General features: G+C 38.7%; 1 protein-coding gene across 1 annotated transcript in view; it reads right to left on the bottom strand.

Annotated features, from left to right (window-relative positions):
- PDE6A (phosphodiesterase 6A) overlaps window positions 1-21881 on the bottom strand; it is a 78897-nt gene that overhangs the window by 50545 nt on the left and 6471 nt on the right. Inside the window, exons 2-8 of the mRNA XM_023537290.1 lie at window positions 19781-19933; window positions 19030-19119; window positions 18258-18398; window positions 12169-12243; window positions 6513-6577; window positions 2190-2256; window positions 1039-1086 (exon numbers count right to left, since the gene is read on the bottom strand). Of these exons, the coding sequence (XP_023393058.1) occupies window positions 1039-1086; window positions 2190-2256; window positions 6513-6577; window positions 12169-12243; window positions 18258-18398; window positions 19030-19119; window positions 19781-19933 (639 nt within the window). The remainder of the gene's footprint in view (window positions 1-1038; window positions 1087-2189; window positions 2257-6512; window positions 6578-12168; window positions 12244-18257; window positions 18399-19029; window positions 19120-19780; window positions 19934-21881) is intronic.

Here is a 21881-nt window from a genome sequence, read left to right on the forward strand (position 1 = left end):
AATTATTTCCTGATTGCTAATGATCTATTTTTCTTATGCCTAGCATGCAAAACTCAACAAATATTAACAGAACACCTAGAGCTGACGATGTCAAGAAAGATAAAATCCAACCCTCAACCAAAAGAAGATAATATTTTGCTGAGAGGAGTAGTTTAAAAGACAAGGATTGATCATAAAAGATGAAGTAAAGGAAATACAGTAAGAAAGAGAAACTCCTTGGTTTGGCCTGTCAGGCCCTGTGTGATCTGGCCTCTGTCTGCCTCTCTAGAATCTCCCCCTGCCACTCTCCTCCTTAGTCTCTCATACAGATTCATTGACCTACTTTAGTTACTCCCATCAAGCCCTCTCTTTTTTGAAATCTTTCCTTTCTTTACTGCCAAACATAATTTCTCAGGGACATGTTCCTTGATTCCTCCCAGATTAAGTCAGGCCCACCCTGAGAGATTCCCTCTTCCATCCCTTGGCTTTTCTCCTGACCAGCGCCCCACATGCCTCTCCTCCATGTGATCGTGAGCTCCATGGAGACGAAGACTACACCTGTCTAGTCCACCAATGTAACCAGTGTAGTGTTGTGCTTATGCCTGGTGTGGAGGATGCCCTCCATAAACATTTGTGAAAAAGACAAAACAAACAAAATCAAATGGAATACTAAACAATATTCCATGAAAATCCCAAGGAGGCAGAAATTATATTCAGCCAGGTAAAGCACATTAAAACTTTATCAAAATTTCCTAGCAGTTGAGGTTGTTACTGAGGGGCGGAGGGGATTCGGGCAGGACATGACGGTTGGGCAGAGAACAGCATGAGCAAGGGTCTTGAGGCCAGAAAGCAAAGGATGTGAATGTTAAAACCAAATGGGGCCTTGGAATTCACCAAATTAACTCTCTCCCCACTTCCATGCACACAGAACTTTTTCTACTCATGTTTTTACTTTGCTGAGTCTGCTTTTCAATAAAGTAGATGGATTCTAATGTATTCTAATCCTCTTTGGGGGGAAAAATATCATATGACTAAGAGAAAAAATTTAAAATGACTTACCTGGAATTCAAAAAAGTCCTCTGCAGGCGCATTCATGATGTTGCAAATCTGAAAACCGTGAATAAGAATAATGGAGCTGTAATTAAGCTTGTAGAGTACTTGGCGAAGCGTTGCGTGTTATTTCAGAAACACTGTGTCCTTGCCCAAGGCATTCACATTCTTTTCATTAGTAGACATGCTCAAGATGATTTTGAATTATTAACTGAGACTAGTGGACAGAAAAACTACCTTATAAATTACTTCTTGCCATTTGCCTTACTCCTGAGTCACTTCCAAGCTTTGAAAAAGTTAAGGCTACAATTTATAATTATTAATAGTTGTACAGTGTCCTGTTTTTTGTCCTCCTCTTGTTGCATATTTGGGTTGTGTCCTGTTTTTCCTTTTTATTAATGTAAATATTGCTACTCTAAACATCTTTGAATCAATTGCATTTGGTTCTGTTTTGAAAGGGATTATTCCTTGGGGTATAAACCCCAAAGCAGAATAAGAAATAAAAAGTGTTGTAGCTCTGGCTGTCTATTGCCAGATTCCTTTTCTGAACATTGGACCACTTTACTCTACCATGCAGATAGCTCTCTCCTGGGTCTCCAGATTCCTCTGAACCTTCCTTCTGTTTCTGTGCCTGGGGAATGACATAGAGGTAACTAGGCTCAAACATAGAGGTGATGTGCAGCTAACAGACATGACCCTTCTCTCTGAGATAGGGTATGCTGACCCCGAGTGGGTGGGGCATGGTGGGAGATAGAGCATTTGAGCTCTGCTGTACATGGTATGGCTGGAAATGTAGTAGAGATGAGGGGTTGGGAATGGCAGCTAAGTCTCTGGTATGAGAGGGTAGGACTTAGTCCATGGTGAGCCTGGAAGACCAAACAGTCATGACTTTGTCCCTGACATATGTATAAGTATCTTTAATTGTCAGTGAGACTATGCACCTTTCCATCTAAAGATTATTTCCGTGTACTTCATATTTTCTCAAATGTCAATTCTCTGTTCTTTTCCTTGAATGAACCAACCGTGAAGTGAATTGAGAAACGAGAGAATCAGGCTCTTAGAGATCCACACTTCTCATCATTTTTTCCACTCTCTCGATCTGAAATCCTTTCATTCTTCTACCTGACTCAACTCTCCCCTTTCAAGGTTGTATTACTTACCAGGCCATTTTGTGCAACATAAGTGGGGAGACCACTTGCTAAAGCCCAGTGGTCAGGAGGTGGATTCCTGTAGAGACCAAAGACAAATGGTAACTTTTGCTGTAAGGACAGTTGGACTAAAAACTTGAATCTGGGTCTTTGCCATCTCTATACCCTCTGGTGCTCCCAACACCCACTTATATTCACTATACTTGAACGAGCCCCAAGTCTTGACTAAGCATCTGAATGTCCAAATTTAGACACTGAGACAATATGATAACTACATTTTATTGACTGCATACTGAGTTTGACTATCCAAGAAAAGAGACAGCATTCATTCAACAGATTGTTATTGGCTGCTGAGCAAAAACAGATACCATCATTTTCCTCTATTAATACTTATATAGAGAGAGTCAGCTTAATACCAGAGAGAGTGTGGGGAAACTCATCTATGGTGAGCTCTTATCACCTACCAAGCACTAAATTAGGCACTTTACATGCTTATTTATTTTTCACAGCAATATTACAATTTTTGGAATTATTATCCTTTACCTGTTTATTATGAGGGAAAATATACATGTAGAAAAATGCATTAAAATCTTCATCAATCATTTGAAAATGAACATCTGTGAAACCATACTCACATCAAGAACAACCTTGTCTGTACCTTAAAGACCCCTGACCTGCCCCTCCCAATGGCAGCTTTCTCCCTAGCCCCAAAGGTAACCATTGTTCAGATGTTATAAATGATATTTTTGCTTTCATGTAGTTTTACCACCTAAGTAGGCTTTCTGGTACCCTATAGTTTAATCTTGCCTATTTTTCCACTTCATTTGGATGGAATCATATAATATGTATATTTATTTGGCTTCTTTTTCATGTTGATGTAATTCTTTCTTTTTATTGACTTCGAGTTTTCCCTCATATGACTGTTTAGCACAATTTATCCTCTCAACTATTGGTGGACATTTCCCCTTAGTGTGATGTTCATATAAACAGTGAGGCTATGACCAGTCTGGTGTAAATGTGCTCTCAATTCTACATGGTATATATTGAAGAGTAGAAATTCTGGGTCATAAGATATGCATATCTTTGACTTTACTAGATAAGGCCAAACTCTTTTCTAAGGAGGTTGTACCAATTTTTACTCCCATCAGTGGTATATTAGAGTCTCCTTTGCTCCATGTCTCTGTCAATACTTAGTATTTCTGACATTTAAAAAAATTATTTTTAGAAGATAAAGAAAGTTCTCATCTATGAAGAAATTATGTCATGTTTTTCTTAATGTGGCAAATTATATTGAATGATTTTTTTAAAAATGTTAAACCAATCCTGCATTCCTGGAATAAATCTAATTGAATCATGATGTATAATCCTTTGTAGTTATTATTTGCTAAAATTTATTTAGGATAGTTGCATCTAGGTTCATAAGCGAGCTTGGTCTGAATTTTCCTTTTTCATACAGCCCTTGATAGGTTGTGATATCAATTTTATACTAGCCACTTTTTTTTCTTTTCTTGAATAATTTGTATGAAAATTGCATTATTTCTTTCTTAAGTATTTAGTAGAACTCACCGCTGAAGGCCTCTGGGCTTGTAGTATCTTTGTGGGAAGATTTGGGTTTATTTTATTGCTATAAGACTATTACAGTTTTCTATTTCTTCTTGATTTGTATTCAGTATGTTTTATTTTCCTAGCAATTGGCCCATTTCATTTAGGTTTTAAATTTTTTGGCATAATATCCTCTTGTTATATTTTCAATGTCTGTGTCATTATAATTTATTCTCCCTTTTCATTCCCAATACAGTTGATTTGATTTTTCTCTCTATTTTTCTTGCTCAGTCTTGCCAGAAATTTGTCAATTTTATTACTGTTTGAGGAGCCAGATTTGCTCATCATTTACCTTTTTCTACTTTGCTAATTTCTGGGCCGATCTTTATTTTCTTTGGATTTATTTTTGTTCATTTGTTATTAATTTATTGAGATAATGTGATGAATAGCTTCTGTCTGCCCCTGCAGATCCACTCTCTAACCTGCTCCTTTCTGTCCGCTGAGGCCCATCTGTATCGACTACATCGACAGGGCTCCTGGCCTTCTGACTTCTGGCTGATTTTGGCCCAATGGGGAGACATGGCCAAAGACTAGAGGAAGGCAGAGCAATGGGTTGGGTTATTTATTTCCTTAGGTTTCTCCCGGCAAGGTTGCTTTGGGTTCACTATGTTCTTTGACTGAAGAGCAATGCTCCTCTTAAAGTGACTCTACATGACTCTGTCTCCTTCCAGGTTCTAGAAACTACCTTTGGGCCCAGGAGTGTTTATAACAACACCACTACTAGCACATTCTCTTGTGGTTTCTTTCACTCCACCCACCCCTCTGTAATTTGTTCCTTCGTAATAAACCTTCCTTGAAATATCCTAATTTGAATATGATACTTATTTTCTGTTGGGACCCTGACTGATACAGGTGAGTACATAGTTCATTACTTTCTAAGCTTTTATTCTTTTCTAATATGTATATAAATACACATATTATTATAAATATGTATGTATTATTAAAATATATTATAAATATCATCATATTTATTCTATTATAAATATTATATTTAGATTATAAATATTACTATAAATATACAAATATATATGTAAATATACACACTTAAGGCTGTAAATTTCACCTTAAGTACAATTTTACTTCTTCTCATAGGTTTTGATATGTAATATCTTCATTATTTTTCCGTTCAGAAAATATCCTAATTTCCTTTGATTTATTCTTTTACCCATGGGTTATTTGTGGATGTATTTTTTTTTTTCAGAAGAATGTTTCCCAGTTTTCTAGTTGTATGTTGGGATTTTTCTAATTAGCTTTTCTTATGGTTTCTAGCATATTTTCATTGCGATCAGAGGACATTCTCTGTATAATTTCAATCTTTTGAAATGTATTGAGGTTTGCATTTATGGCCCATTATATCAACAACTAATGTAATGTAAATACATGGTCACATGTATGCTTGAAAAGAAGGAATATTTTATAGTTTGGGAGATAAGATGCTGTGTTATATTTATATATACATACATATGTATGCATTTATATATGTGTGTGTGTGTGTATGTGTATCCATTAAATTAAGTTTGTTAATTGTGTTATTCAAATAGTCTATATTCTGTTTTTTTTTCGTTTTAGTCTGCTTCTCATATCAATTAGCAAACATAGATTTGTCTATATCTTCTTATATTTCTGTCGGCTTTTGCTTTTATTTTTGAGGCTATGTTATTAAGTGTATGCAAATTTATAATTGTAACATCTCCCTGTAATATCAAGACAAATTGACACCTTTACCATCGAAAAGTGACTATCTTTATCTTGACTAATGCTCTTTGACATGTCTATTTTTATCTGATACTATTATAGTTACTTCAGTTTTCTTTCGATTAGCATTTTCATGGTAAATCTTTTTTCATTCTTTTACTGTCGATCTCTCTGTATTCTTATCTTGTAGATAGATTTCTCGTAAACAGGATATACAGTATTTCTTCATATCTAGGAACTCTAGGAGTTCTTTGACAAACTATTTTTCATATGCAACAGAGAAAGATAAAATGTTGCCCATTAATCTGTAATGCAATGTTCTTTGAACTTATAATTATTACTTTATTAATACCATCAGAGCTCTTTCAGAATTTAGATATAGATTTTTATCATATTTTATACTTTTTTCCTGTCTTTTTGTGCCATTCAAAGCAACTTTTGGTTTCAATGCTGCATCATAATATAATCTCTTTAAGTTGCTTTATATGACAATTAAATTCAATATGGATACAACTAACACATGTAACTCACCTGAAGACATAGCTATATGAATGGTTATGACCAAGTGCATGCATAGGTAGGCAATAACAACTATATCTGACTACTGTCTGGCTGACAGCAATTATACAATGTCATTGATTCTATTTCGGAAATGCAAGAAGTAGAAAACTGTGCTTCTTAGAATCAATGAAATATGAGAGATTAATTACTTATTCAGCCTGGCAATCTTTGTCATTTAATTGGAATGTTCAGTTGATTTACATTTAGAGAAGTTACTGATATATTTGGATTTAAATATCATCTAATGTTCACTTTGTACATTTCCCACACGCTTTCTGTCCTTTCTAAATTTTTATTTTGCCTTCTTTTGGTTTGATAAAGCATGCATTTATTATTCATTTTTCCTCTTTATTAATTCAGATGGCATATACTGTGGCGGCCAATGCTTACAAATATTCTGACTCTCATTTTCCTTCGGGCACATGGTAGGGTGACATTCCCTGTCCACTTGAAGTGAAGTACGGCCATCTGACTTACGGGATTACTTTGATGTCTTCTTTGCCATGCAGGATGTAGTCAATGACCTTGTAAAAGTTGATTTCCTAGGCAAAAGAGAGAAATATGTACCTTCAGAATCTGAGAGAGAACTTCAGAAGGAGTGTGTCTGTGACACAGGCCTTATTCTTTCCTGCGTGCCCCTAGGGTTTTTCAGAAGCCCCAGCCTGAATTTCTAAGGTTGTGTTCCAGCTGCCTCTGAAGACCATTCAGTTTTCAGCTAACTCAGGATTTTGTGTGCTCCTTAGACCCAGCCTACAGTAGCCAAACAGGGGCTGGGATCCAGGGCAGGAAAGAGGGATAGGAAGTGTTCCAAGGGTATCTAGAGTTTGAGTACAAGAAGAAAGGGAGAAAGCAGCTGCCGAGTTTAGGGAGAAAAGGAGTTAAAATGGAAGTTCTTGTTCCTTTCAGAATCACTGTCAACCCAGCCATTCTCCATGTAGGGCTCAGCTCCATGGACACAGTGCCCTTTTTCATTCATTCCTACCACTCAACTGCCTTCCTTGCTATGTCAGCTCTTCCAGATTTGTCTTCTCAATCGTGCCTCATGCCTCCTAACTCGCTTTCCAACTCTTTCATTCCTCCCACCTCCTTGCACCATTAAAGTTCTCACTCTTAGAATAAATCTGTCCAATGACATGACTTCCTAACTGGTAGTGCTCCATGGAAAATTCCATCACCTTATTTGAACTCCCAGGTGTGACAGGCAAGTTAGCAACCATTAAAAAATGGGAAAAATGAGACCCAGAGAGAGGAAAGGACAGTAAGAGAGTGAGCCAGGACCAGAACCTTGACTTTTATGTTCCATGTTCGTTTTACTATGTCACTTAAGGTTAATAACTTAAAGCAGTGTTTTGCTCTCTGCATCACTCTCACCTGGAACAGAACTATTTAAAGTGTGGTCCCTGGACTGATACCTATCTGCAAACTATTTGTGGCCATTCCTTGATGAGATAAAAATAAACATTGAGAGATGGCATGTAGAAGCTTTTATAGCAGTTTGACTAAGTTAGATCTGTTGAAACTAATAAAAAAAAAATGGGAAGACTTATATTTTGTATGTCTTTTTAGTTTTTTTATTTTTCATTTTGAAAATTTCCAGTCCAAATGGATTAGAAATTAAAAACGAAAACAAAAACAAAAAAAAACCAACCTGTTCCTTTACTACAGGTGTTCTGAGAATGCTCTAGAGATTTAAATGTAAACGCCTGGGCCCCACTCTGCCTCCTGACTCAGCAACTCTACAAAGAAAATTCCTGACCCAATCAAGGTTGTCTGAAGGTCCATTTGGTTGACAGGAGATCATGACTTTCTTCAGGCCTATGCGAGAGAGGCTCTGCTCCTCAACAACCAGCATTGGCAGCAGCTACGGTGACTGAACCCTTCCAAGAAGTACACTCTAACTTAACAGGAGACAGAAGCTAGAGCTATTCTAAAGACGTTAGCGGGCCCAGGGTAGATGTGAGCTCCCTCGAATAGGAAGCATCCAAGTGGAGACTAGATGAACCCTACCATGTGATGAAATGGAGCTGAAACTAGATCTAGTGTGAAGACTCATGCTCTACTCTTGGTTTTACCATGAGTACTCTTTGGGCCTCAGTTCCCCCAGCTGCAAAATCAGTGGTGTTTGTTGATGCTGTTAAGCAGCAGAACGCCTTCCCCAAACAAAGCATTTGATCTAATCATATAAAGCGGATGAAAGTAGAACCGCCCTAATGGCAGCAGAGTTGAGTACATAGAGACCCTCATCTCTGGCCAAGGCAGCCATTGTGGAAGTCTAGGGTTCTAAGACAATCAGAGATGTTTAAAAATTGGACTGGATAATCCCTAAAGCCCCTCCCAGCTATAATTCTGAGATTGTAGTTGGATGGTAGGGAATATCCCTCAAAGATTAAAATGCACATATTCTTTGACCCAGTAATTCCACATTATAGTGACGGATCCTATAGATATACTCCCAGACATAGGTAAAAGCGTCATTTGCCTCATCCGGGGGTCTCAGCCAGACTGCTTTAAAAAGCCTGGAGACAATGTAATGGCCATCGTTAGGAGAGTAGTTAAACAAATTGAGTGACTGTGTACAGTGGATATTGTGCATGTCTCCAGAACGATGAAGTTGTATCTGTGCTGATAGGGAAGGTGTCAAAACACAGGCAGGTGGGAAAAGTAAGACACAAAATGAAATCATCACATTTGTTGAGGGTGGAGGTAGTCGAATACATCTACATATCCAAGAACATCTGGATACCCACAGACATTCCTGACTGCTAACCCGTCTCAGGAGGCTGGATTTCTGTGTTGTTCCCTTCTGTACAGTGTGAGCTTTTCACTGTGCTCATGCGTTACTTTTTCAATAAATATAAACAAATTGTGCTAAGAACACTTTTTAGAAGTGAAGTTGTAACCTGTAGGCAGTTCTAGAAAGCAAAGAGACCAAATTATCTGCTGGGGCTTTGGAAGAGCTAAGTTTCCACGTTGGGAGGAGGAGGAGGCTAACTTCTATGACCTTCTCGACCTTCTTCGGGTCTTTGTGTTAGGGCCATCTGTCTTTGGGCATGGGATGCTGACTGCAGCCCTAGGCAAGCTGCTGGCTCCGTGGGCCCTGCAGGCTGCCCTGTCCAGGGGTAGTCATGAGACTCTTTTAGAAAGGTTAGAAATGAACATGTTTTTTTGAAACCCACAGGAGAATCAATTTGCTTTCACAGAAAGCACAAAAAGGTCAGTGTGCTTTAGGTAAATAGGGCTTTTTTTCATATACTATAGCTCAGTCAAGCTGCCATCAAGGCCATATTAATGTAGGAATTCACCAGCCTTTGGAAAGTCAAAACTGAGCCACCAAAGAGCACTTTTGTTACCTTCCACCAGAGCAGCTAAGGCTGTAACACAAGGGTCTTTGAAAGAGCCACAAATACAGCCCTAGCCAAATCACTGTGCATGGAAATATACTAGTTTTAAAATAAGTGTTATATATTTTTTTTCACCAAAAAGCCTAATTAGCCTGTATAACTTTTTAATAATTAAAATACACATGTACAACACTTTATTTTTAAAAGGAGATGAAGTGAGGTGTAGCTGCTATTGCGGAGCTTTAAACCCAAGATTTGGGGAAGTTAATTGGTCAAAATCCAGACAAAAGCTGTATTTCTAATGTGAATGTGGCAGATAAAGTGTGAGAGTGATGTTAGAAGGCAAAGGGAATGTTGAAAAGCATGACTGTAACCAGCTACCAGAAAAGAAAGCATCTGGGGTTTGAATTTGTGCAAATGATTTGACCCCTCCAGACCTCAATCTTCTCAACTATCAAATGAGGGGAAATGAAGATACCTCCTTCACAAACAGAAGAAGAAGAGTGAATGACATAATCCAGGTAAAGTTCCTGGCAGAGAGAGTGATTCAAGCCAGGTAGCCATGAGACTGGAGTGCCTACTGTGTATCAACATGTAATTTCCTTTAGTTCCCAGGGTACTACTAGGTCAGACATTACAGATGAGGAAGGTGAGGCTTAGAGAGGTTCCCCAAGGCCACACACCTGGCTGGTGGAGCAGGGATGTGAACTCAGGCTTTCTTCCTCCAAGCCCATGCTCCTTCCTCCAAGCCCATGCTCCTTCCAGAAGATCCGCTTTTGACTAATCCTGTCATGCTGTGTCTGGCCCAAGCTCAGGCCTATGTATGTTTTCCTCACTAGCTAGCTGTGTCCTAAACCTGGAACGGACTTTGGAGATGAGTTCAGTCACAGTGCCCCATAGATGGGAAAGTCAGAGACCCAAGGGGTTATTTGACCAAGTTCATCCTACAAGTTAAAAACCAACCAAAACCAAAGTCTTTTGCCTTCTGGCCTTTTCTGTCACAACGTAATGCCTCATACTCTTGCAAGGACTGACTGAGCTCTTACTATCTGAGGGGTAGAAGATTTTGGGAAAGAAAAGTCTTAACCATGAGTGTGTTAGTCACCTCAGTAAACCAAAACTTCTTGAATTGATCAAATGATGGGCAGCTCTTCCTGGGCTGGCACTCAGTGAGAAAAGGTCCTGTTCAGTTCAATTTTAAAGACTGGGGTGCTTGAAGGTGAAGAGACAGATTAGTTAGAGCCCAACATTTCTCTGGCCGTCCTGGAGTTGGAGGTGACCTCTAACCTCAAGACTCAGCTCAGGGAGCTGAATATCAGAGTTGCTAAGGAAATTGAAGTTAACTGAAGTTGGTGGTGTCTGAAAGCTATGGTGATCTCTATTCTAGTTCTCTCTTGTAAATTTTGAGAAGATACATGTTCAGCTCATATGGTAATTGGAGAAAAAACTCAGTGGTAACATGTCAGCACTGTCAACATAAAAAGCTGTACTTCAAAAGGAAAGGTGTCCCCAAATCGTTTTTGACAGTGGCACATGATACACTCCTTGAAGAGTCAGTCATCCCAAATGCAATCACAAAATTGTGTGGGTAAAAGAGTAGTCTGAAACTGGACAACAGCAGGTTATAAAGGTCACTTTGGATATAGCACAGCAGACCACGTAGATTCCAAGGTTAAAATATTTTCAGGTGTGTATATGAAACTCATAAGCAAGAATTTGAATTAAGACTAAATAAAGTCTATCATACACACATACACACATACACACATAGCCCTTTATTTGGGGTAGGGTTAAGGTGGGCTGGGTGGGATCAAGCCTCCTAGCAGAAATTTCGGATAGGCTAAAAGAGCTTGTGGGGAAGAGCACTGGACTAAAACTCAATTCAGGGGATGACTCTGCTGCTTGCTTATCCTGTCTGGCCTCAGCTAAGATCATTCAGTCATTCTATGGGTGCTATAGGCCATTTGAGTGCTAAGTCTGTTTACCCTGCATCATCATCACATCCCCACCTGTATCATTTTAGCTTCTCTAAAGTGTTTGTGCTTCACCTTTAAAATGAAGCAATGGTATGAGACCAGAGATAACAAACTCAAGTGCTATAGGCCCAATAGAAACATAAACAAAAGCAGGGGGCCGAGTATACACAAGAGGGAGTGATGAGGAGAGACTGTGGCAAACTAGAGAGCTCAGGCCACATTCCAAAGAGACAGCCGATACTCAGCTCCAATTGAATTAACCCTGCGGGATTGTGGGTCCAATTTTGACAGATTTTCTACCTTTCTAAAAGAAACCGAGAATATAGATATTTATGGGAAATATCTTGATTTTTAATTGCTAAGCTACCAATTCAAAAAAAATTTTTAAGTAAAAAGATAGATTTGTAAATGTATGCAGCCAACAAGTTTATCTATTGGCTCGAATTGACCTTCTGGCTACCAATTTATATACTCTCAATTAGATATTAAGGATATTTCTAGCTCTAATTGTCTATAATTCTGAACTACTGGGTGAATTCTTCAGCTTTTTTCTCTTCTGTGAAATGAGAATATTGATTCCTTCTTGGTCAGCCACACCAGGTTACTGTGAAACTCTGGCAAGACATTAAAAAAAACCACTTGCAAATTACAAGGCTTGACAATTATAAGGAATTACCATAACTTCAAAGGAGAAAACCCAACCCAGAGAAGATAAATATTCAAGTGATAAAAAAAACATCAGCAGGGTCTACAGTGCCTGACATTTTCATTTCATTCAACATTTGATCATACTGAATCTGCCAGAGAGAGACCTACCCTTCCATCTGGAGTCCTGGGGCCAGTGTAAGGTGGAGCCTCACCCATCAGGACTGGCCAAACGTCAAAAAATTCCTAGGAATGAGAAAAACAATAATCACATGTCGTGAAAATACATAATTGAAGGTTTAGCTAAAGCAATGTTCCTTGCAGTATCATTTATAATAGTAAAAAATTAGAAACAACCTAAGTGTCTAATAAGAGGGGACTTATTAAGTCAATTATGGTACACCTAATAACATTGATGCTACAGATGTTTATGTATTGATTAAAAAGGTGTTCATGATACACTGATGAGTAAAAAATGTGAGGTGACAAAAAATTATAGATCATGTAATCTCAATGTTTAACTATGCATAGAAAATGCTCTCAAAAATTCTCAACAAATCATTAACAACTGGTTTTCTCTGGGTGATTAGAATAAGACTATAATTTATTTAGCAATGTTTCCATAGTAAACTTTATTGCTTTCATAATCAGGAAAAAAATATTTTTCCCAGATAAGAAAGAAAAAACAATAGTGCCAAATATGGACAGATCAATTCATATCTGAGATCCAAGAAGAAAGGATGATGCCTAAGACAACTGGCAAAGACAGGGGAAGAGAGAAAAGGGCCAGCAAGGGCGTTGCACTGTCATACAGGCCCAGGAGAAGAAACTGACTGAGATGGTGCGTGGGCTTTTCCCTGCTACTTCTCCTTTGGTTCTACTGCTTGCAGAGCTGCACAGCTTGTGGTGGGTCGAGCCTGGGCCTGCAGAGGAGGCCTCTGTCCTCCAGTGCCTGCTCTGTTCATTCGTCTGTTGGTGTTTGGGGACAGTGATCAATTAGCACTGGGTTATGGTGGGTAGGATGCCAGTCTTTCCTGTTCTTGGTCTCTCTCTTGTTTGAACATGTTTGCCATGGCAGTTTGCCTATTCTAATATCATCTAGAGAACAAGGAGAAGGGAGTCACATGAAATTCAGATTTTTCTTGACTACTGACAAAAGGAAGAAATTCTGGGTGAAAATCTGAACTCAAGGCCTACCTGAGCCACACTAGATATACTGAGATGGATAAGGCACAGTGTGTGCCTTGGGGGAACTTACTGTCTCATGGAGGAGACAATCAAGTACTCGAGTAACTATAGTAAGGGAGATGGGGTAAGAACCAAAACAGAAATGGAAGAACACGAATATTAGAGGAGCCCAGGAGAAGGAAAAGTACTTGGTGCTGACGTCATCTGTGTCAAACACTGAGTGTCTCTGAAGATTGATTGTTCCAGAAATAAACAGAAGTTGTCAGCAAGGGGTTGGGTGGAAAGTGGGGCATGTTTATGCCTGCCTTCCTCTCTCTCTCTTTCTTTCTCATTTTTCTTCTTTCTTTGATTTTTAAACAGCTTAATTGAGATATAATTCACATGCCATACAATTCACCAAGTTCAAGTGTATAATTCAGTGGCTTTTATTGATTTCTTTCATAAAGTCAGTAGCTCAGGTAAGAGCTTAGCTACCCGGGGCGGAGGAGTGGGTATAGGTTTTTAGAGTGATTGTAGGTAGCTCAGCTCGCCTCTAATTGCCAGGTTGTTCCATCTTTTGGGGATGACCAAATCAGAATATTTTTGCTGAAATGTGACTTTCCCTTTCGAGAGAGAGTTCAAAAGAAACAGAGGGCATAGAGCTGCCTGCAGCTGGGGGCAGATCATTTAAGGTACAAACCGAGCACCTTAAAATGGAGGTTTTTGAATTCAACTACTCAGAAATTCTTTTGGTTTGGAAAAAAAAAAAACATTCATTTGTATGGATTCATTCATATACTACTTTCTGAATTAGTATGAAAGAGTTTATTGCTGGACTTAGCAATATTTGGCAAAATATTTTAAGAGTATGCAAAAATCAAATGGATGACCACATTAGAACCAGAGGCTTCCTAAAGTCAGTATATGGCCCAACTGTACCAGAATCACTTAGGGAGCTATTTTAAAGGCAAAAATGAGAATAATAGACCCATGAGCATATGGAATTCTGGTTCATGATAAAATGGCATATCAAAATTGTGGCATTTCAAAACAGTGGAGCAAATGTAGACTACTGTTCCACTGAGAAAATATGGGGTGGGGAGGACAAACTTACTCCTACCTCACATCATACTCATACATAATTTCAAGATGGATGAAAGATTAATACAGAGTAATCAAAACAATAAAACACTAGAAGAGAACACATTATATTATTTTATATTCTCTTTATAATATTGAGGATAGAGAAGTCTTTCTTAAACAAATCCAAAATTCGGAAGCCATAAAAGAAAATTTAAGTCTTCTATATGACATAAACAAAGTTAAAATATGATCCACAGGAAGGGAAACTATGGTTGTAGCCTGTGTGACAGATATACAACTTTTATCATATATAAAGTACTCTTATATTTTAATAAGAAATAGACAATTCAATTTTAAAGGTGGAAAAAATGATATGTCAGGGTAATACATGAAGAAAGAAAAATTAAATTACAAACAAACAAAATATATTTACCCTCACTGGTAATCAGTGAGAAAACAATCGGAAGTAAAAAGCAATAACAATTTTTGCCCATTTGGATAGGAAAAATAAAAAGATGTATGACATTCAGAATTGGTAGGAGCATGGGAAAATGGAACGCTCATGAAGCGTGAACACAAGTGTAAAATAGTACAGTCTTTAGAGAGAAAATTTGGGGAAAACAAAATAAAATTTTGTCCCAATAATTCCACTTCCACAGCTCTATTATGTAGATATTCTCTGTTCAAGCATGTAGAGATTTAACTCCATGATTGTATGCTGCAGAATCATCTTTAATTGCAAGACTGCTTAAAAATGATTTAAATGCCCAGCAATAGGAGAAAGAATAAATTAATATGGCATATCCATACTATTCAAAAGAATGAGATAACTCCATGTGGGCTAAAGAACACAGGAAGAGGATTTCTACTTCGGCTAATGGTGATTCGTTTGTTCCAAACCAATCCTCTGACTGAGAATAACTATAAAATCTAGACCGTGTGTATGTATGTATATATGTATAAATATTTATTTGAAGGAGTCATGGAGCTAGCAAGGCAGCAAGGACTTGATGGGCCAAGATCCCACAGAGAAGGGAAGCCTGGCTATGTGAGGCCAACATTGGATTCAAGTTTTCCTTTTGATCCCTTGTTAATACCAAAGATGATATGGAGCAGCTAGGAAGCTAAGCAAAGCTTTCAGCAGATTCATGGGCTAGAAGAACAAAACTGGAATTTAGGGTCTGCCAAGTAGGAATACCTTTGAAAACACCCCAGACTTTTGGCTGAGATCTCCCCAAAGGTTTATGCCCTAGGTATAAAAGTGAACCAAAATAGACTAGCCCTTGAAAAGTTTTCCAACAAAAATAATAGATATATAAGATAAGAATTAACTGAAAAATCAAGAGGGAAGCAGATTACAGGAACAGAGTCATAGAAGGTATCTACAGATATTACAGAGTCATACCCAGACTGTAAAATAACTGATTATGTCCAAGAAGTCAAATACAGAATAGAGAATTTTAGCAGAGAACTGGAAACTACAAAAAAAGAATGAAATGGAATTTCTAAGATTGAAAAATACATGAAATTAAGAACACAATAGATAGTTTTAACAGCCAATTAGACACAACTGAAGGATTGGTGATTAATGAAAGATAGATAAGAACAAATATTGAAATTGAAAAACAAAAATACAAAAGGATGCAAAACACAAGTGTGTAAGACACATAAAATATGTTGAAAAAGTCTAATATATAATAACAACAGACCTAGAGGTCTTTTTACTAGTGAATGATATCAAGACATTTTATAAAGATAATGTAATTAAGACAGTATGATATTGCAGAAGAATAGATAAATATACCAATGGGAGAAATAGAGAGTCCAGAAACAGACTCCATATATATGGACACTTGATTGTTGATAGAGGTATGATAGGGAAAGGCAGTCTTTTTAATAGAAGAACGAGGAAAAAAAGGTTTTTTTCAATAAATAGTGCTGGGTCAATTGGATAGCCACATGGAAAAATTAATACTGACCTCACACTATACACTTTAAGTATTCCAGGTAGACGGTAGAACTCCATGCAGAAGTTAAAACAATAAAGCTTTTAGAAGTTAACGTAAGTGAGTATTTACATCACCTTAGGGCACAAACACCAATAACCCTAAAGGGAAAGATTGGTAAATTGGCCTACATTAGAACTCACAACTTACATTCATCAAAACATACTATTAAGAGAAAGAAAGCACAGAGTCGGGCAAGATATTTGCAATGTGTGTATTCAACAGGAGGACCCATATCCATAATTTGTAAAGAACTCCCACTAATCAGTAACATCAAAAAGGCAACAGATTTTTTTTTTAATGGAGAAAAGACTCGAACAGGCACTGCACAAAAGAAGATATCCAAATGACCAATAAACATGAAAAAATGTTCAACCTCATCAGTAATTAGGAGAATGCATGTTAATAACCAAAAAGATAACACTACATGCTCACAACAATTAATAAGACTGGCAATACCAAGAACTGGTGAGGAACCCCTCCTACATTGCTGGCAGGAGGATAAAATGGTACATTCATTTTGAAAATCAGATGGGCAATATCTACGAATACTGTTACCCAGAACTTCTAATCCTCGGAAAATGCCTAAAAGAAATGGATTCGACTGTGTACCAAAAGATATGTATTAGAGTGTTCATAATAACAATATTCAGAATAGCCCAAACTTGAAAACTCAGATGTCCATCGATAGTAGAAAAAATAAATATTTTGTAGGTTATTAATATAATGGAACATTCTGAGGGAATGAAAATGAATGAACAAATGTTATGTGGAGCAACAAGGACGGAGTTTACAATCAAAATGATCAAAAGAAGCTGGATACCAAAGAGCACGTATTTGTGTGATTCCATTCATATGGACGTCAAAGGTAGGCAAAACTAACATGGCATTAAAGGTCTGAGAGTCGTTACTTTCAGACAGGAGTGTGTAGAAGTTACTGCAAAGGGGTAAGGAAGGGGATTTTGAAGGGTTAGAAATGTTCTATTTTTTTCATCTTATTGATGGTTACATGAGGATACGATAAATTATTAAACTATTCACCCATAATTAGTGCTCTTCTCTGTGTATATGTTATATTTCAACATAAAGACTTATTAAACAGAATCCATGTATACTGACATAGAAAGATATTCACAAAGCATTAAGTATAAAAAGCAGATAATCAGGAAATGTAGCCCAGCAATTTTTAAACAGTTCCTCAGAAGATTCTGTGAAATTTGGGAGTCTGCGCTAGATCTAAGGTCTTTTCCAACCCCAGATCTTGTAATTCACGTAGTCATTCAACCAAATATCTGGAGGGTCTCCATTGGTCTGGGCACCACACTCAGCATGACAAGGTGTACAAAATGAAACTGACAGGAATCCTTGACCTTGGGTCTTTGGGATAGGAAATCACAACTCTAGGTAACTCTAGAAATCTATTCCAAGGCAGAAAATGATTAGCCTCAGGAGCAGAGATAGAGCAAGAGCAATGAGAGTGTTAGTTTAGGAAAACCTAGCTAACAAACAGAGCTAGAGACTTTCTCAGGCTTTGCCTCCCTAACCAATGCATTTGGGGCAAATCCAGCCCCTGAGCATTTTGATGGAACAGACCTAAGTATCTGCCTCCACTTCACTTGCCTGGGTCAACCCTGGGCTCTACAAACCATAGGAAAGGTTTTTGCCCACCTCTGAATGCATTTTCTGAGAATTCCTGAAGTTGGCAACTTTCTTCTTTCTGGACTTTCCCCCACAAAGAAACTTCTTTATTACTCACCTTCACCACCTCATCAAACCTTCTCACATGCGCTTTCTTTTCCAGCTGACTAGGGAAGATACAGGTTGTTTGTACTCACCTTGCCCTATATCGGCTTTTCTCTTTTAAAGTATAAAACTATGAAAAACTTTTCACAACTATCCACATCCTCCTAGCCTCAACCCTGTGCAACTAAATGGGCAAAACAAGCCTGGGCTCCTCTCAGCGTGTATGTAACCTGCTCTTGGAGAGCTACGCTCCTTTCTCACCTTTTGCTTGGTCATGTCTAAGAGCCCCACGGAGTATCTGTCGCAGTTGAGGAAGGCTCGGACCGTGTACAGGGCTTTGTGGAACTGTCTCTCTATGTCCGTAAGCTCTTCAAAGACTTTGCTGCCAGACCACAGCAGTATCTGAAAAAACACAAAAACATCGTCAAAGTTTTTGAGGCACAAAGCAGAACTCACTAGCGAGAGAATAATAGCAACCCCCTTGTCTTGGTGAAGCTTTCTAGAGTTTATCTCATTTAATCCTCACAGCAACCCTGAGATAGAGACAAGATAATTATCCCCATTTTTATAGATGGAGAAACTGAGGTTCAAGGAGGTGAAGTAACTGGCCAGCTTGCAACTCTTTCCATTTGTTTTATCTCATAGTTTGTTAAAGAGAATAATAATAACGAACGTTGATTAAGTATTAGTGCTCTACACACATTATTTCATTTACTATTGACAATAATCATTTAAGAGTGGAACCACAATTATCTCCATTTTTCAAATGGGGAGACTGAAGCTTGGAGAGGCTAAGTGATTTGCTCAGGGTCTTAGAGCTGATAAATGGCTTAATAGGGATTCAAATCCAAGCTTGAAAACTCGTGCAGGTAATAACTCTGGAATATAACTTTACATATATCCACTACCTCATAACACTGGAGATGCTGCAAAGACACTTTACGCTGATTCCTAGGCTGCCTTTCCAGCCTGACCACTCCAATGCTTCAGTAAAGGCATGTGTCTAGTCCAGTCCCTTGAGCCACCCCCTTACCTGGCCACGCCGGGTCTCACAGTTGTGCAAGTAACTCAGGTGGAACACCTTCATGATTAGATTTGCAAAATTTAGGTACTTAAGAAGAATCTGAAAATCAAAGAGCATGAGGGGAAATAGATGAGAAGGAGAAATCCTTTCTGTGGCCACTTCTCCCATCAGCAAATGTCTGAATATTTTTAAAGCTTCATCAGAGACAATTTGAGCAAATAGATTATGGAAAGCTGACTCAACTCATAAAATATTACATTTTAAGAGTATAAAACTCACAGAATGTAGGATGTTGATGGAGTGTATTAATGAAAAATAGTTACTATTTATTGTTTGCAGTCCCTGTGATGTCATTTATATATGTTATCTGATCACCACAATTACCCCAAGAGATGGAGACTGTAAAGTTATCCCCATTTTAAAACTATATTTTAAAGCTCAGGAATCAGATGCCAAAATAGGGAAAGCCCCAAGTAATTATTTCTCATAGATAAAAAAACAGAGGTTCACAGAAATTAAGTAACTTGTCCAAGTCAGCTAGATATTAGCAGAGTAGAACAATCATCCCTACATTCTTGGCTCCAAAGCCCAATGTCTTAACCATTACTCTGTCCTGCCTCCCTCAGAGAGCATCAGACTAACCCCCTTGTCTTACAGGTGGGGAAACCGAGGCCAGGCCAAATAGCAAGGTTCAGAGGACTTCATGAGCTGGGAGGACGTGCTGGCATGGCCACTCCAGCAGTTTCTAAAATCTTCTTACCTCTTCATCTCTCTTGGTGAAGTGGGGCCCACCCACTTTATTCACAGCCATGATTATGGCTACCACGTCCTTCCCATTCATTATGGGGGAAGCCAAGATGTTCTTGGTCTGGTACTCTGTGAGTGTGTCCACGAAGTCACAGAAATGTTCATCCTGAAGCAAGGCAGAGATAACCATGCGTGAACAAACGAAGAGCAAAGACAATAAAACAACCCCAAACCCTAGGTGCCCATGGTAAGGAGTGGGATGAGGGGGCTCCTCATTCTCTTGTTGACAAGAGAATGAAGTCATTTTTATCAATTTCCCTTCAGCAGGAGCAAGGCGATCAGAGAGGATTTCTGCCCTGGAAGCCTCCAGGGTCCAGGTGAAGAAGAAAGTCTGAGATTCAGCCTACTAAGGACTATGGAGCAGATGTGAGCAAAGCACTGGGGGATGGTCCTGGGAGTGGGGGACAGGGGTGTTGACTTTGCTTGGGGAGGAAGGTTTAAAGAAAGCTCTCTTGAGGTGATAACAATTAAAACCAAAATAGAAACTTGAGTGAGGAAAAGACTTTCACGAATATAATAATCACAATCGCTAGCAAACATTGTGCCTGGCACTTTACTGTATCGCCTCACTTTAATCTTCTCAATAACCTATGAGATGGACACCATCAGTCACCCATTTTCCAGAAAAGGAAACTGAAACTCAAGGTTAAAGTTACTTGTTATTTGTGTGTGTGTGACTCCAAAATCTGCCCTCGGCTCTGCTGCCTTTTCAGGGAAGCCTGGTCGAGGTTAGACCTGGGTCAAGGTCATTGAACAAAAGAATATACTACTTTGAGCTTTTTTAACAATCCAATTCCAAGTCAGTCCAGTGGATATCTCCATTCCACAAATATAATGGGAGCCTTACCGTGAGTCAGGTCTTATGCTAAACACTGGAGGTACAGGGGAGACTAGATTTCAGGCCAGCTCACAGATAATCAATAATAGTAATACAGGACACTGTGGTTGGCTCGAAACTGTGAAAGTTCAAGAGAAGCACACACTCCCATACTCCACCCTAAGGCAGCCAGGGAGGCCATTATAGGGCGGTGTGGTCCTTGAGGTCAGAAAGAGGAGTCAAATCTTGAATTACTGTCTTAAATCCAAAAGAATCCACCTTTCTGTTTCCTGGTAGCAGCGTAAGGTTTCCCAACCATGAGCTTTGCTTGGGACACAAGCCAGCCTAGATTTTTCACAGTTCATGCTGTTCTGAGAATGGAAATGTATTTCATAGAGCCAATTCAGAGAGCTCTGCAAGAAATGAGTGTGCAGAATCTTTCCCACGATTCAGAAATTCAGTGTGATGCTCTGTATCTATGGATTTCTTCCAGCTGGACTGGGATTAAATAAAATGGCAACAGCATTGTCACGGATGAAGCTGTCTCAAACCAGGTGAAGGGTAAAGGAATTAAGAGAAACCTGTCATGCTGTGCTTGAATTAGCACTGGAGGATTAAGCAAAATCTCTAAAGAGGCATTAGCCACAAAGCATTTTTCCATGTCATTCTCTAAGGACACCGATGAATCTCCAAAACCCGGGTCTGGGTAGGGCACACTCAGATTCTTTTCATAAGGTCAGATCAGTCTTGCAATATTCATCTCTACCAAGGAAAGCAATATTTGAGTTTCACTTGCATCTGAGGCAGATGTTACTAAATCCACCACAACCCTCCTTCCCACTGAATTCTCAGCCCAGGAACTCCCCTCACAAATCATACCACTACTAATTGACTGGCATTTGCGCAGTCATTGTCATCCTTGTATTTTCGGCATATAAAGTCTTCTAAACGACTGTGTCGTAGAACCTAAGATTATCAGAGACAGAAGGGGCCTTAGAAACCACATAGTTCAAGCTCTTTGTTTCAAAGCCCAGGAATCAGATGCCAGCTAGGGAAAACCCCAAGTCATTCATTCGCTCAGTTAACATTAACAGAGCGCCTTCTCTAAGTATGGTAGGCATTTTTCTAAACCCTGGGGTTACAGCAATGAACAAAAGGGGCAAAATTCTTTCCCTGGTGAAATGAGAAAGGTAGACAAACAGAGTAGGCAGACAAAAAGCAGGTAAACAACTAAACA

This window comes from Pteropus vampyrus, unplaced genomic scaffold, assembly GCF_000151845.1.
Source record: "Pteropus vampyrus isolate Shadow unplaced genomic scaffold, Pvam_2.0 Scaffold185, whole genome shotgun sequence".
NCBI classification, from domain to species: Eukaryota; Metazoa; Chordata; class Mammalia; order Chiroptera; family Pteropodidae; genus Pteropus; species Pteropus vampyrus.